This window comes from Lacerta agilis, chromosome 6 (genome assembly GCF_009819535.1).
Source record: "Lacerta agilis isolate rLacAgi1 chromosome 6, rLacAgi1.pri, whole genome shotgun sequence".
In the NCBI taxonomy this organism is placed as follows: domain Eukaryota; kingdom Metazoa; phylum Chordata; class Lepidosauria; order Squamata; family Lacertidae; genus Lacerta; species Lacerta agilis.
Window position 1 is genome coordinate 50293679 of NC_046317.1, and position 17443 is coordinate 50311121.

The 17443-nt window shown below is 44.3% G+C and overlaps 1 protein-coding gene across 3 annotated transcripts in view; it reads left to right on the top strand.

Annotated features, from left to right (window-relative positions):
* The window catches only part of ITPR3 (inositol 1,4,5-trisphosphate receptor type 3), a 105993-nt gene that overhangs the window by 24353 nt on the left and 64197 nt on the right, over positions 1-17443 (top strand). For all 3 annotated transcript variants that reach the window (XM_033152605.1, XM_033152606.1, XM_033152607.1), the window contains exons 2-3: positions 5016-5086; positions 16835-16956. In XM_033152605.1, coding sequence (XP_033008496.1) covers positions 5016-5086; positions 16835-16956 — 193 coding nt within the window. The remainder of the gene's footprint in view (positions 1-5015; positions 5087-16834; positions 16957-17443) is intronic.

Below are 17443 nucleotides of genomic sequence, written 5' to 3' on the forward strand. Positions count from 1 at the left end.
TTTCACGGAACACTAATGTCAACATGAATCTGGTGACCCAAGTTACATTTTTTTATGGTTAGCTGGCACACCCAAAAGCGTTGAGCTAGTACTGGCAGTGCCAGTAGCCTCGGGATCTACCATAACCTAGTAACAAATCCTGATCAGTCATATTAGAATCGCTCTTTGAAGACCATCTCCAGTCACAAAGAGAAAGCATTACCACTGTGGGACCCAACCTTCATCCTGATCCTTCCTGCTGAGGACACCTTGGCAATGTTTGAATGCATTGAGTAAAAACTGGTGTACATTTGAAATGTTGGCTGCCTGGTTAATGTGCTTCCCAAAGTGCCAGGAGCAGCTAGCTGTTTGTTTCACTACCATAGGAAGAGCTGGAAAGGAGACAGATGGAATGAAGTGGTCTAGCAGGCAGAGCCTGATTCTCTGGAGCAACAGGGTCCCCTGATATACAAGCAACAGGTTGTTCAACACGCAGCTGATCTCAGATCCTGCTGGAATCCCCATAGCCTTCTTTTGCAACATTCTTCCCAGCACAATGTATTGACAGCCTGTAATATGGCACCGTATTGTTTCTGTGAAGGCAGTGGGGGGATTATTGTTGTTTAATCACCTTCCACATATGCCCCAAGGTGATGTACAAAATCTAAAAATAAGAGCTAAAGAACAGCACACAATTAACAGAAGTCGAGTTTAAAAACAATGCAAAATAGACACCTGTGGCTCAGCCTTATTCATCCAACTGGGAAATGTGCTTTATTAGTAATCTGGGGATCCTAAAATAAGCTTATCTCCTACACCCTGGTCATGTTTTCACTTTACACTGTTGTGTCTGCTGCTCTGGCTCTGACTTACATGGCACGACTAACCTGCACCTCTCTGGCCCAAGGTGTGGTGGCTGGTGCCAATTGGAGTTGGTAGGGTGGCAAGTCAGGGAAGCTGAGCCAATGACGCACAGAATGATCCCTGAGTTTTGTCAATAAGAAGGCAAGCTGGTGGGGGTTTGGCTGAGGCAGACTGAGGTTGGCCCCCTTTGCCCTAATGGACCTGCCTCTCTTGCCTCTGACTCTGAGGACTGTAGCTCAGAAACCCTCATGCAGGGATGGGGAACCTTTGGTCCACCAGGTTGCTGAACTACAGCTCTCATCATCCTGGGCCATTGACCATTCTTGCTGTGGCTGATGGGAATTGCAGTTCAGCAGCATCCAGGGGGCCACAAAGGTTTCCCACCCCTGTCCGAGTGGAACCACAGGCCCTTCCACTCTGTTGAAGCTTATGACTGCTCAACCAAGGTGGTCTCCCTTCTCATAGAAGGCAGAGGGAGCTAGTCAGACCTGCAGCTTCTTAGTCTGAGGCTGACTGCTGCTGGAACGTGTGGACTCTGTTCATATGGATTTTCCAGCCTGGACACTTCATGGAGCTGTCCAGTCACTGTCGCTGGAGACTAAGTTGCCTCAGAAGTTATGAGGGCCTTTTCCCAGCTTGGGCTGGTGCAGCAGCTGCAACTGTTCCTGGATCAGGATAGTTTCCCTGTAGTGATCCATGAGCTGGTAATAATCTCAAGACTGGATTACTGTAACACACTCAATGCTGGGCATGCTTATATGGTCTCCATATCAAGTGCCCTTCCTTCTTGGCTCCACTGTTTAAACAATGACACATTTGAATGATTAAACACTCAATTACTTCTTTTATTGTTTAAAGCTTGCAGCCATGTCAAGATAGAAATAAACTTCAAAAAGGGGAAAGATGCATCAATTATTGTGGCTCCTGAAATGAGGGGTGGGTGGGAACCCTAAGTTTGAGGAGGTACACCCCCAGCATCTGTGTTAAACTACTGGCCTCTATTGATTTATGATGACAGTGTTCTGCACTATGTTGCAACTGGAAGAATACATGCCAAAATACACGGAGGAGTTACCGATATGTTATTTTATATACTGAGAGGGATGATGGCAAGTTACCAAACCACCTTCCTCATTATTATAGTGCAGAGGGTTTCTGTTGACAAATAGGAAATAACTTTTTAATTGCACAGCCTAAGCAGGCTGAATGAATTATCAAGGTCCCAGGTTTAACCCCTGGTATCTTGAGCTAAATGGATCTTGGGTAGCAGGCAGAAGAGAGGACTGGTCTTTCTGTCCTGGTCTAAGACTGCCTCATATGTTTCATATCCAAGCACTCACTGAGTTCTTATATTAGTGTGGAGAAAGTGTCCAGTGTGGAGGAAGAGTATACAGAGAGACAACAAGCTTCTTCAAGATTTAAGATCATATTGAAAATCGTTCAAAAACATGAAAGGTTATCACTGCTGATGTTGCATCATTTCCAAAATGAAACAAAAAGGAATTGTAATTCTTAGGTTATTGTGGAAATGATTATGCTTAATAGAGAAGTTAGTTGACACTTAGAATGAAAGCGATTGTTCTCAAATATATGGGCTGTCAGAAAGATGTACCAAATTATGCATTTTGAGTAACTCAGTAGTCTGGTGAGTAACCCCAGATGTTCAAAATCATGAATTGGCTTCCTCAAAGTCACAAGATTAGACTTAAATTATTCTGCAATTTCTTTTTTTTTTATAAAGAATTTATTGGTATTTTCCATAACAAAGAATACCATCACCCACCCACATTTATACAAAACAAATACAAACATAACCACTATTCTTCTTCTTCTTTTTTTCACACACACAAAAAAATTCTAGTTCCGAATCTTTACAATTGACTTCCCCTGCCTTCTCTCCTTCGGTTCCAAATCTAGATTCTACTTTAATAACTTCATCTCTCTAAAAATTGAATTCATTTAAAGAAAATTCAAATCTAAACAATCATCTTAATCCATAATAATTAATAACACAACTTTTTATCATGACAAATTATTCTTATATCAAATCTAAGCAAACTTCTTCTATCCCTTAAACTGCTGCTAATAACAAAAAATTCAAAATATCCCTTTTCTTGTTAGAAACTAAAATAAAACTTAATGTCTTAACCCTCCGATTTCAGATTACCATAACAAACCATTTATATTCTGTACTTAATACACTTCACCCTATCCCCCCTCTATCCATTGTCCTTCTCCATCTTACACCGGAACCACTCCTCAAATTGTCCTCTTTCCTTGTACGTCCACAGATCCAGACACAGTCCCCAACAGTCCTTGCATCGAACATCAGGGTACACTGTTCATCTTCTTTCAGCTTCTCCCATTCAATGCTGCATTCTTCTTCTATTTGTAGATATCTTAATTTTTTGCCCTTCACTCCCGAGCTCTCACCTCGGGGGCTGGATATAACATTCTTCACCGTCCCGGGGCTGCCACCGCCAAAGGACGTTTCTTTTCCCGGGAGTCGCCAAGCCATCTCTCTCAGTTCTTCAATCATCCCCTTCAGCTCTTTGCCAAGGCTCTCTTCCATAGTGTCGAATACCTGAAAGGTCTCCTCTGTGGGAAGTAAATTTTTCTTCATATCCCCACTCAAAACCTTCAATTTCTGATTAAGCAGTTCCAGTTTCAAAATAGTAATCCTTTGTTCATCAGTTAGTCCAGAGTTCACAACAAGTTCAAAAACAAAGCCCAACATGGTAAGAACGGGCATAGGTATCAAATTTCAGTTTCTATTTCAATGTTTTCCATCTTATACCAGTAGTTTTCCACTTCGGCACAGACTTTTCGCAGCCATTTCCCCTGAAACCAGGGCACAAAGACCATAACTTTAAAAAGGGATATTCTCCATCCTCTTCCTCCCCAAAGGGAGATCTAAATAGTCTCACTTGTGAAAAAATCCAAACATTGTAACCATCTTGGTAGCAACAGTATCATAAACCGTTATTTTCTTACCGCCGAAGGGAGGGAGGCAGACTTCCTTTCCCTGAAACCTCCCGGGTCGTTAAGTCCACCAATTTAATCCAGTCAAGTACTCACAACCACCGGGCTTCATTTCCTTTCATCTTCTACAGGGAGAACGTCGTCGCTCGTCACGGCCAGCACTCGCCGCTTTTCCGCCCGGTTGGGGCATATCCCCTAATGGCCCAGCTCCGCGATCCCCTCTCACCCCCACTCCCCCTTTACAGGGGGAGCAAGGGAAGGGGACGGAGCTTAGCGGGCCCGCCGGGGAGCCCGAGGCGCAGGACGCTCTTCCCGCGCCTCACCGGAGCCCCGCTTAGCGGTAGCGGGGCTCCAACCCCCGGGCTGGACTGGGTCGCCTCGCTGCCGAGGCAACCCACGACCGCCCGTGATGGCGACCTCGCCGGAAGTCCTAATTATTCTGCAATTTCAACACATAATACATTTTGAAGCTTTTGCATTTTGAAGTTTTTGCATTAGCTGTCTGTTCTAGAACATCTTAAATAGTAATGGGACCCCTGACCGTTAGGTCCAGTCGCGGACGACTCTGGGGTTGCGGCACTCATCTCACTTTACTGGCCTTCTGATCGGCAAGCCCTAGGCTCTGTGGTTTAACCCGCGTCCCTTCTTAGAACATCTTGGCAAATAATAATTTTCAAGTTTAGCTGCACTGCTACAGAATGTTCAAGATTTATTTTTATTCATTTTTTTTAAAAAAAGGGAATTATTAATTTATTTTTGAAAGCACATTTGGTCTCTCTGTGTGTGCGCGCAAACAAAAACAAAGAAACCAGATGCCTGATTGTTTGGATATCCCATCCCAAGGTGCTGCTGGTGTACCATAAAATAATGATGCTGTATCCCCAAAATTTACAACTAGGTCGAAGAATCTGTGTTACTGCTTTGAATTATTTTTGCAGCTTTAGCAAACATAAAGCAGGACATCACCCTGTGTCTCCTGTTCTCTGTGATAAAGGTAAAGGTAAAGGTTTAGGACCCCTGGATGGTTAAGTTCAGTCAAACTTGAATATGGGGTGCAGCATTCATCTCACTTCAGGCTGAGGCAGCTGGCAGGGCAAGGAAACAGTAGAACAGATAACTTTTCAGACCATTGAAATCACTGAGTTCAAAGTCAAATACCACAACTGAATATTTTCTTGCTTGTTTTTCAGGCTGGTGGATGACCGGTGTGTGGTGGAACCAACAGCTGGTGATTTGGATAACCCACCCAAGAAATTTCGAGGTAAGAGACTAATGAAGCAGTAAAGTCAACACTTTTGCTGGATCAACTGCAGGCCAAACTTTTTAAATGGAGCCCCCTCTGCATCTTGCATCCAATATCCCACTCCACCCACTGCTCCCTAGTACACAGCTGTTTCCCCATGAAAAGCAGGAGCAGAACAAGAACAGGTTCTAAGGTGAGGGCATGAAGGGACCTCCATTTAGAATATCTGGTACTGCAGGAGCTGCTGAACTACAACTCCCATCTGCCCCAGCAAGCATGTCTAAAGGCCAGGGATGATAGGAATTGCAGCACAGCAACATCTGAAGGACCAAAGTTTCCCCATATCTGGTTTAGAAGGATGAATAGGGATGGGCCTTCTGACATCCAGCACACTCAACGTGGCATTGGCTGACATGAATGCCCAGGTACGGAAGGGGAGGCTACCTTGGCTTCTTATGAAAGGCCTTTCTGTGCCTGCTCCCCTTGTACATGGTGTAGGGTTGCAGCCTGTGTGTTTCAGCCAAACGCTGAGCAGCCAAGAAGCCACTCAAGCCAATGCCAAAGCAATAAATTTTATTGGGAGCTTGCATTGGCTCTCTAATGCCGGTTATATGGCCGGGCTCCCAAACACATTCAAGTCAGTAGGGGTTTTTCTTTTTTAACTGAATGCATTCTCTGATCTCTCTGGCTGATGCATTGACTTGGTTAAAATATATATATTTGAAGTTAGACCAAGTTGGGGGTAGAGGAACATGATTTAAAGACAAAGCAAAATCTGAAACTTAAAACTGATACAGGGGTAGAATGAGTTTTCATATCATATAAAATATAACTCTTAGTTCTCAGGATTCTCCATCCCCCCCAACCAAATCCTATTGCTAAAGGGAGAATAATACTTAACTTTTTAATGGTGCTTTCAAAGCTTTTTTTTTTTTCGTGTTCAAAGCATATTTTTCATATATTATCTGGTTGCAATTCTTACCTGTAAGGTAAGTCAGTATTATTATTAACCTCCATTTAGCAGATGGGAGACTCAGGCTGAGAAAGTGGATCTCCCAGTGCTACCCAGTGAGCTCATGGAATTGTGAGATATGAATCTGGGATGCCCTGATTCACAGCTCGGTTTCTTAACCACCACACAATGCGAGCTGTCTTCTCTGCAGTTTGTTTCATTCACTCTGTTCCGGCAATGTAAGATACTTGGAGGTATGTCAACTAAGGAAGAGCACAAGAAGGAAGGGCACTTCAGGAATACAGTTAATTTGCTAAGCTTTGTGTATCTTACCTTAGATTATCTTTTAGTCTTCACTGTGGTGCTTCTTGAGCTCTGTTAATTTATTGGTAACGAGAGTCAGTGGTGTTCTGTCAATCAAACATTAAACATTGTTGGAAATGTAAAGATGAATGTAGGATGTATACCTAGGAAGGTGAAATCAATCTTATTATATTTCAGTTCAAGGAGCATTCCCCCAAGGCTATTGGTGGAGTGCCTCTTTCTCACCTCATTCAGGGATGTTTCCATTTGAGCACTGATGAAAACAAAATTGCAGGTGTGGCTAAATAAACATGGTGCAGAATTACCTGGTCTGTTTTTCTAGTGATTTGAGGGAAACTTTGCATCTGGGTTATCTAGCCAATGTTTCCTCCATCTTGATTTCTTTGAGAGCTACTGTTAATAGGTAGCCATGCTGCCCCCCCCCCCACCCAAGAAGATAATTCGGCAGGCTGCCAACAAGATCAGAGCCACCTCATGCTAGCTGCTAGAACACACAGAGAGGCAGGCCCATCCAAGGATATTGGAGGTTTTGCTCTCTTTCTCTCTCTTTTGTAATATGGAAAGGTAGGTACTTAGCTGAGCAGGGGAGCACCTGTTTGGCATGCAAAAGGCCCCCAGTTCAATCCCTGGCATTTCCAAAGAAGGCTGGGCAGGACCTTTGTTTGAAATCCTGGAGAACCACTACCAGTAAGCATAAATAGTACTGAGATAGATGAACCAATGGTTTCTTGGGATAACCTAAGGTCCCCCATGATGCTGAATGCTGGAAGTGTGGGAATGTTGTGGATAGTAGGAGAGGATATATTGATTAAATATTGTCCTTCCTCACTCACGCTAGTGAGTCAGTAGCAGAGTACATTCCCCAGTGTATAACAGGAAGCTAGTTGGTAGATTCTGTTGAATCTCTTTACTTAAGCCAGTGTTTTTCAACCTTTTTTTGGGCAAAGGCACACTTGTTTCATGAAAAAAATCACGAGGCACACCACCATTAGAAAATGTTAAAAAAATTAACTCTGTGCCTATATTGACTATATATAAAGTAATTTTCCCACGGCACACCAGGCAACATCTCGCGGCACACTAGTGTGCCGCGGAACAGTGGTTGAAAAACACTGACTTAAGCAATCCAATCTGGCTTGTCCAGATTGGGTTTGTTCCTGGTAAACTCCCTTTGTTCCCTCTTAAAAAGAATAAAGACACAAAAGTCTTCTTTTAAAAGTAATGATAAAAAGTTTACTTACATTCAGTTTGCAGTAGGTTCCCTGGAGGCAGGCATTAGCTTGTAGTTACAGAAAAGGGTTTGAGTTCATCCCATATGGGAATGAGCCCATGTGCTGCTGGCTGAGAGCCAGCAGACAGCAAAATAACATCAATATCAGAAGAGAGTCAAAGAGGAAGATGGCCGCTTGACTGGTCCTTTTACAGGGTCTCACAGGGTCACACCCATCTACCTGGTCACATGCAGAATGCTCCAGACAGGTGTGACAGGAAGTCCTCCTGGCTGGAGTAACATCCCCCTGTGTGTCCACCCTGGGCAAACAGGAGGTGTTGTACTTGACTGCTTATGTTACATCCCACAGGAAGAGGACAGACAAAAGGAAGAACTGTCTTCCCACTGTGCATAGTTAAACTATGGAATTCACAGCCACAAGATGAAGCAATGGTTCCCATCACCAACTTTAAAAGAGGCTTTGACAAATCCATGGACGATAAGTCCACCAATGGCCATTGGCTGTGATGATGACTATGTCCTACCTCCCAGTATCAGAAGAGGTGTTCCTCTGAATACCAGTTGCTCAGGAGTACAAATAGTTAGAGTGCTTCCGTGCTCAGGTCCTACTTTTGGGCTTCCCCTTGGCACCTGTCTGGCTGAGAGTGCAGGCTGCTGGACTAGATGGGCCTTTGATCCTATGTAGTAGGACTCTGATGTTCTTAGATAATCTGAAATAAAAAAATAAACAGAAAAGAGCCTTATGAAACTGAAGCCTACCAACACTTGAAGCCCAATAGGCATTCAGGATGGATTATCTGCTAAAGGAGCATGACGTGTCACAAACCATAGTATCACGTGAACGTTGTGGACAGATATGTCACTGCAAATATTTAGGATTGGTGAGTTGCATTTTGCCAGAGTTTAATCAGGAAACAGTCAGAGCTAGTGGCCTGGAGGGATGCAGGCAGTTCCACAGAAAGTCAAGCTGGGAGAAGCAATCAAAGCGAGGGCTCAGGCAGCAGTCAGTAGCTTTTAAGGGCCAGATGACTGAGTTCTTATATCTGTGCTGGGCTGGCAGATGCATTATTATTATTATTATTATTATTATTATTATTATTATTATTAATGTTTCTTACCTGTCCTTCACCATAAAGTCCTATGGCAGGTTACAGCAATTTAAAAATACAATATTAAAAACAGTTTATAGCCAATTACAGTTATGAGACTAGATTGGGAACGAAAATACTGTATGTATATCTATATCTCCAGGTATCTCTATATGTCGTGGGTTTCAAATACTAGGGTAAGGTACCTTTGGTACCACTTTCTGGCCATCTCCTGTGGTGATGCTGGTGATTCACTTGTCTATTACCATAGGGGTGTTGGGGCTGCCACCAGAGTCCTTGGTTTGCAACCTTTATGTGTTATATCAGAAGTGGGGAGGTTCCCCCCCCAGTTGAGGACATCATCGGTGATGGGGTACCTGTATATCAGCAGTGGCTAGGGCCCAAAGTGGGTAGATCAACCCTTGTCTCTTCTCTTCTTTCTCCCCATCCATTTTTCTTTCTTTGCCACTCTCCTTTTAGATCTGATACCTGGTGACTTTTTCCTTGGACACACCCCTAATATGCAATTCCATCACCTGTGTAAATGGGCAAAGTGCTATTGAGGCTTTTTTGTGCTCCTGTGCCTTTGATTAAAATGCTATATACACCTGCCTATGAGTAAGCCCCATTGAACCGGGCGGACTTACTTCTGAGTAGAGCTTTAGAGAACTGCGCTGTGGAAATCTCTTTGATGATGTAGACACGGTGCCGGGAGAAGAACTAACCTGAGCCACTCCTGTTTGGCACACTTCAGCCATACCTTCCATGACTCAACTTGTGCTAATTGTTTCCTATGCATGCGAGAGCCATGGATTCTCAAGCATGTCTTTGTGGTGTGTTGGCTGCCTGGTGTCCTGTTCCAAAGGGAAAAGGTGATGAGTCAGGGAAAGGGCAGGACAACTCTTGGCCTGTGAAACAGGATGTCAGGGCCAAAGCACCGGGTTTCTTTCCTAAAACCACCCCTTCTCTTAGTCCTAGTCCATTCCAACAACCCCACTTTCCCTTTAAGTATAGAGGCTCATTTCCCTTCTCAACGATTTCTCTTCTGACTTGCCTTGTCACCACACTCTGGCATAAGAATCCTCCTAAACAAACCATTTGGGATGGAATTCATATGCTCCGGCTGCCCCTATGCACCAGGGACAGCCATCAGGGCTGGCTCTACCGTTTAAGCAGAGTGAGGAAGCCACTTCAGGTGGCAGATTCTGGTGTACGTGGGTTGTTGGTGGTAGCATCTCTCTCAGCTGCTCCTTCTGCTCTTGGGGACAGAGCTGTGTGTGTCCCCCTTGTGTTCCCTAAGCTTGCCTGCTGCCTGAGAGTCAGTGTAGTGTAGTGGTTAAGAGTGGTAGACTCGTAATCTGGTGAACTGGGTTCATGTCTCCACTCCTCCACATGCAGCTGCTGGGTGACCTTGGGCTAGTCACACTTCTTTGAAGTCTCTGAGCCCCACTCACCTCACAGTGTGTTTGTTGTGGGGGAGGAAGGGAAAGAAGAATGTTAGCTGCTTTGAGACTCCTTCAGGTAGTGATAAAGCGGGATATCAAATCCAAACTCTTCTTCTTTCTTCCTTTTGAAACAATTTATTTATCAATACAAACATACAGAAATGAATACAAATACAAACATATTAAAGATACAAAAAGTATGATTCTTAAAAAGGAAGTAGGAGCGGAGGACAGATATAGAGAAAACCCGTAAGAACAGTACAGTATTTAAAACCAATTGTTCTAGAAAAACCATTAGGAAATTTATCCGCATTCTTCCGTCTCCATGTTTAGGAGAAGGCTACATTTCAAGGGGAAGGCAGCCCACAACGAACAAATGGGGGAAGCAAAACCAGAACCTGAATTTTTGAGACGCAGACTTTTGACCTGTTGCTCAAGCAATGGCACACATTCCAAGCTGCCTATGCGTTTTGCAGCATTGTATAATGGTCATGGGTTGAAAATATCCTCCAGCTATTTGCAAGTTTAAACAGAGTAATTGGCAGCTTGTGTCAGTTTTACTGTGGCTATTAAATTGCCCGTTGCTCTTCCACCAGCATTTTATCTAATCTTTTTTATCCTTGCCCTTTTGTTTCCAGGAGTATCCTGTACAAGGCAACGCTATAGATATAATTGTATGTGGTAGTGATAATGTTTCCTCTATTTGCGATGGAAAGGGGTACAGTTAGGCCATTGTCAGAAGTATTGGCTTTTTAACGTTTGTGCATTTGTTTATTTTGAAATACCGTATATACCCGAGTATAAGCCGACCTGAATATAAACCGAGACACCTAATTTTCCTACAAAAACCTGGGAAAGCTTATTGACTCGAGTATAAGCCGGTTCACCTTTGCCACTGTGGAGGAGGAGGAGGAATGAGCAGCCCGAAAGCAGCCCTTTGGGCTGCTCCTTCCTCTTCCTCCTTTGCCAAGTTTGCATTTATGCGAGCAGTTCAGGAATGAAACAAGCTGCCTGGGGAGAGTAAAGAACCGCCGTTCTTGTATGCTTCTTAAGGAATGGTTGACTGGGGAGAGCAGGTGGCGGCACGAGCGGAGAGAAAGGGCTTCTTTCTTGACGCCCCCCCACCGCCCACCTCACTCAAGTATAAGCCGAGGGCAGCTTTTTCAGCACAAAAAATGTGCTGAAAAACTAGGCTTATACTCAAGTATATACAGTATATCTACGCTGCATTTCTATGCAAAGACCATCCGAAATGGTTTACAGCAATAGAAGAACTATATCATTTAAATACAAAATAATAAAACCCAGCCTATTCGTTAGGTTTGACTGGCTCATGGTTTTCTGTGTACAGTGGTACCTCTGGTTAAGTACTTAATTCGTTCTGGAGGTCCGTTCTTAACCTGAAAATGTTCTTAACCTGAAGCACCCCTTTAGCTGATGGGACCTCCTGCTGCTGCTGCACTGCCAGAGCACGGTTTCTGTACTTATGCTGAAACAAAGTTCTTAACCTGAAGCATTATTTCTGGGTTAGCGGAGTATGTAACCAGAAGCGTAACCTGAAGTGTATGTAACCTGAGGTACCACTGTATATATGTATGTGTGCTATGATATTTGTGCTTCTGGAAGTGGAAAAATCCCCCTTTGCTCTGCTGTCACTTGTCCTTGTCTTGTTTCCTTTGCCACAGCTCAGAAAGGAAAACACACAGGAAAACAAAACAGAAATACACTGTCTGTAGTTGAGGTTTTCAGATCTGCTTACACACATTTCTTTTCTGGGGCTTTCTGCATCTTGCTGCATTGGCTATGCAGTGGGTTTTTGAAGCAGAATGGATCTCATATTCTCACAAGGATATGCAATGAACCTAGCATGAATCCTCAGGTGTTTACACTTTACCATCCTGGGATTCAGCAAATTTGACCCTGAATGCAGTGCCAGCAGGACATGTGCCACTCCAGGGCTGTTTCTCCTCTTGACGTCATAGGATTTCAACAGGAGCAGCTTCAGGTTACTGCAAGGAAACCACTGCAAGTAATAACATTGACTGGTCCAAACACTCTCTTGAAAACTGCTGGAGCGGACACACCTTTGGTGCAGAGTTCCAGCTTTCAGGAAAATTCGTTCTCAATGAATTTCAGAAGGCTGGTCTATTATCTGCTCAGACAGTGGTTCAGCACTTTTGATATTCTGTGATATAATTATTTACAGCACAAGATTAAAAATGCTATCATCAACTGCTGGTCTTTGGCACATGTTATCACATCCTTGTGGGTCTTTGAGCTTTTTTGGCCCTAGGACTGTGTAGGGACTTACCGGGCAATTTCTAGAAATAGAACTCCCCCATTTCAGGTTCCCTTTTTGAGACAAAAACACATTCAGCAAAACAGTTGTATCAGCAATGAGTCTGGCTAGTGCAATGCGGCTTTCCCTCATCTTCTCTCCCCATGGGCCCATGCATGCCCCCCCATCAACCCCAGAGGGTTGGGAGAATCCCTAGAACAGCACATGGGGGCAGGAAAGCAAAAAATGGTTGCATTGGCAGAACAATAATAATAGTGTGAAATTGGATTCCTCCCATGGTTTTGTCAAAAAAGAAGAGACAATCTGTTCGCCAAGCAGCAGACATAGCTACAGTGGTGACCTGCACCAGACTACTTATGAAACCTCCAAATTAAACTAAACTAAATTGAACGAAGTATATAATTCTGAGGCATGGGTTTCTTTCCTGCCCTAGTTTGGACCTTGGCATTTCACTGACTGTATTCCTCTGATCCTCCTTAAGTCTCTTTTGTGGATTGGCCTTCAAAGATCACTGATGATATTTCACTTCATAGCGAAACTGCCCTGATACTCCTTTTTAAACACCCCCCCTTGGACCCATGCAGATGTCACTTAAGGCTTTCCTATGTGCCTCTGAGTGCTGGAGGGGCTCTATAAAAAAATCCCATACGCCCAAAGACTCTGCGCATGCCCACTAGGGGAAATAGGAAGCCCTGAACACTCGTTCTTCAGATGCCCTCTATATGAAGAAGCTCAAAGGGAGATCATGGACCCCATACTGGTGAGGTTTGCAAGCCTCCCAGAAAAGCAGTTATACAACCTGCTCTTGTTAGGTAAAGACCCGATGATTACCAGGGCGGTTGCCAGATTTTGTGTCCAAATTTGCAGATATAGACCTTCTTCTCAGCCCATCTAAGTTTCTCCTCAATGGAATCTCGAGTGAGCCGGGCTCAGCCTTCTGCAGCCACTATTTTAAATCTTTAACATTGTAATGCAATTAATAATTTTCTTTTAAATCTTGTTCAAAGAGTTTTATATATGTAACATCCCCAGAAAGTGTTTCGTCAAAGGGATCCGCTGTATTTATTTTTATTTTTACTTTACCTCCTTTTTAAGAGCTGGTCTTTGACCGTAATAAAGAATGATTTGATTTGATGTGCCTCTGTTTGATTGCAAATGACACACATTCATGCAAATGGCTGCTGGAGATTACTGAATCTGTACTTTTCTAGAGAAGCAGACTTCTTAAATGGCATTTGCGCACCTCTTCGGAAACAGGTTTTAAGATGCACATGTTCAAAAAGTCATGTTGGCAGCAGCCCTTAGAATCCAGCTAAAATCACATAGTTCAGCTATGAAGTGTCTGAACTTGGCTGGGCCAACAGAAATGTCTGATCACAGCTTGGCAGTTCCTGCTCCCCTCCCCCTTCCATGCTTCCCCCTGAGGCTCTTTCAGCAAGGCAGATCCCCATGTTTGGACACGTTGGGGGGGGAAGGAAGGCGTTCAAATCTTGTACTTTGTCAGAGATGACATTAAATGCTTTAAGATTTATTTATTTTTAAAAAACACACACACTGTGGGTGGCTGGCTGGCTGGGTGTAACAGACAACCACAGACAACATAATTGCACATAAGCCCCACCCATTGAGGACACAGCAGCAGGACAGCGGATTCCATTCATATCCTCTGGTCAGAAGCAGCTCGGTGTCCAGCAGGATCAGCAGGAAGCAGAGCCATACTAACGTATTCACACCTCTGCTGTAACCCTGGTGTTCAGTCCTCAGGGAGACTTCCAGCTAAGTCACTGAACTGCTGGTGCAGTTTAACCTTGACCCGACTCACTTGCAAGCACATGCATATACCTTTGGTGATAATGGCAGAGGCAAGCAGTGGGGGGACTGTTGTGGGTTCTGGTAGCAATAAGTCCAGTAACACTTCTTAGTGAACAGCTCTTTATTATAAGGATTGGACAAGACTGGGGAATAGGGGGTAGGGAAAGCTCTATTTATAGACACATTGGGACAGAGGGAAAAGATACATTTAAGTGGGAACCAATAACATTCAAACTTTCCGGCGGGACCCAATCAGGCTGTGGATTGTGATTGTACTCTTTAAATTGACCAATGACAGTACTCTACCCGGCTGACAGAATATCTTACTTAATACACAAGGAATGCATTGTCTACACTGACTGCCAGTGGCTCGTCAGGGTTTCAGTTAGGGTTCTCTACCAGTCCTACCCGGAGACGCCAGGGATTGAACCAGAGATCCCCTGCACACAGAGCAGATGCTCTAACACTCAGCTACATCCAATCCTTTTGCTGTATCCCTGGTGATGCCAATGCACTACTGCACCCTCAAGCTCCATTTATTCTCTGGCTTAACCCTTCTTTATTTAAGTGATGCTCTTTGGTGTGGGTGACACGGGTGGCGCTGTGGGTTAAACCATAGAGCCGTGACGGGGTGAGCTCCCATTGCTCGGTCCCAGCTCCTGCCAACCTAGCAGTTCGAAAGCATTTCAAAATGCAAGTAGATAAATAGGTACCGCTCCGGCAGGAAGGTAAACGGCGTTTCCGTGCGCTGCTCTGGTTAGCCAGTAGCGGCTTAGTTATGCTGGCCACATGACCCGGAAGCTGTACGCCGGCTCCCTTGGCTAGTAATGCGAGATGGGCGCTGCAACCCCAGAGTCGGACACGACTGGACCTAATGGTCAGGGGTCCTTTACCTTTGGTGTGGGTGCAGGGCTGATTTCCAGGTAGGAATTTTGAAACTTTTTGACGCAGCCCTTACTCTTGTCTGGCCTTCCTCAGAAGTCAAATTGACAATAGCAATGATATATGGGCTCCCAACTTGTTACCTGGAGGAGAAATTTACTGTACTGAGAGACAGTAAGGACCCACAGGCCCTTCACACACTTGTTCAGTACATAAGAGGTTGTTTTGTGCGAAGCTCCCTCCAGTTTTCTATGTACAAGCATTTGTGTGTGAGGTGTGTCTGTGTGTGAATATGGAAATCTGGGCATTTGTCCATCTATGAGCACCTACCAATAGTAGAACAGTACAGGCCAGGCAGAGGTTGACCACTCAGTCTGCTGTTTGTGAGAAGCTGCTCCTAATTCCCGAGGAGGAGACAGGACCTGCCAAAGTGGGGGGTTTCCAATATGATGCTCTCTAGATGCTATTGGATTGCAACTCCTGGCATCCCTGATAGTTATCCATGCTGTGTGGGGACAGTGAGAGTTGGGAGTCCAGCAAAACTGGGGGAGGGGGAAAGGGGGTCACCACATGCATTCACCCTGTGCTAAGGAATTCCGCTGGCATGGGAGGCGGGGTGTCCTTGGTGTGGGACTTACCAATAGCAGAAGCAGCCGTGTGGAATGAGACAACCAAAAAATGGCTTCCTTCCAGAGCCGGTGAGAATAATGTTTTGCGCCTGCTTATTCATCACTCTCTGATGAATAACTGACAGCAGGTTTGCCAGCGACTTGGGATGGGATCCAAGAATGGAAATTATTTTCTTCTAGTGTCTGAAGTTTCTGTGGTGCTATTTTAGGAGCAATTAAGAGCCATCAAGTACTTTGGTTCCATCCACCCGGGACCGTCTTTCTAACAAACAATTGAAATCACTGCTAGGCCAATTTTCAAAGCAATTTTCACATGTTTTGCCAGGGTGGGGCAAAAATATCACTCAAGGATCAGATTAATCATCAAGCAGGGGAATTTAAAGAACTTCCTGGGGTAGATCTACCTTTAAATACAAGGTTGCCAGCTCCACTTTTTAGAAAATGGTCACAATGCAACTCTCTCCCCTGCCCCCAATGCCCCTGAGAATGGCCCCCCTTCTCAACCCTCCTTTATTTATTTTGATAATGCATTTTGTGCAGGGTCAAATGTGAGGAAAAAAATATTCTTACTCCTTAATAGAACTTTTTCATCCTTGCCTAAAAGCTATACATGTCATTACATTTGCAGGAATTGCTATTGCTTCCTAAAAGATGTATGAGAATCTCTTTTCCTAGCATTTGAGAGCTACAGGAGAGATGGCGATAATGAAAAACGGCCCTCTTTTTTTAGCATCTAAAAGCTGTAGAAGGATTTGCATTCTCACATAGCTCTTAGACACTAGCAGTGACACAAGGGAAGGTGGACTCCCACAGCTAAGAGTCTTGTCTTTTCCAGACTTTTCAGATATGTGACATTTACATCGTATTTAACCTAAAAGTTAACATTAGTAGAAAGAGAATAATTTGGTGAGCAGCAGCTCTTAATAATCAGTTGTGAGTGTTAGAAGAATGTAATGCTTTCAGGCTTCCCACAGGCAATTGGTTCTCACCTGTGAGAACAGGATGTGTTAGATGGGCCGTGGGCCTGATCCAACAGGCTTGTCTTATGTTCTTATCAATTGTGGTTTTAGGATGCTAACGCTTGCTAACTTCTTCTCGTTACAGATTGCCTCTTTAGAGTATGTCCCATGAATCGCTATTCTGCCCAGAAACAATACTGGAAAGCCAAACAAACCAAACAGGACAAGGATAAAATAGCCGATGTGGTACTGCTGCAGAAACTTCAGGTATGACAAGCTCCAAAAAACATATTAATCACATCTCTTTTTGATCTGGCAAGACTGGAGGACCTTTCCATTGCTTCCTGCTTTAGATCTTGCTGTATTGTCTACCCTCAGCATCATGCTTGCCGGGCAGGAAGTGCAGTGGCTGCTGCTGCCCCCTGGAATTGGTAGGGTGGAAGGCAGGCAGACCAACAATAAGGGGGAGTCAGAGCCAATGACAGACAGAGCCAACCTCTTGGTTGTTCTGCCACCCTCAGAAGCTCAGCGGTAAGGGATTCTCTGTGGCAAAGCCCAAGTTGTGGAATTCCCTCCCCGCAGAGTTTCATGTAGCAACTTTAATCATATCCTGGTCTCTCTCCCTCTTTCTCTTTCTCTCTCTCTCTCTCTCTCTCTCTCTCTCTCTCTCTCTCTCTCTCTCTCTCTCTCTCTCTCTCTCTCTGTGTGTGTCTCTGTGTGTGTGTGTGTACAGTGATACCTTGGGTTTCGAATG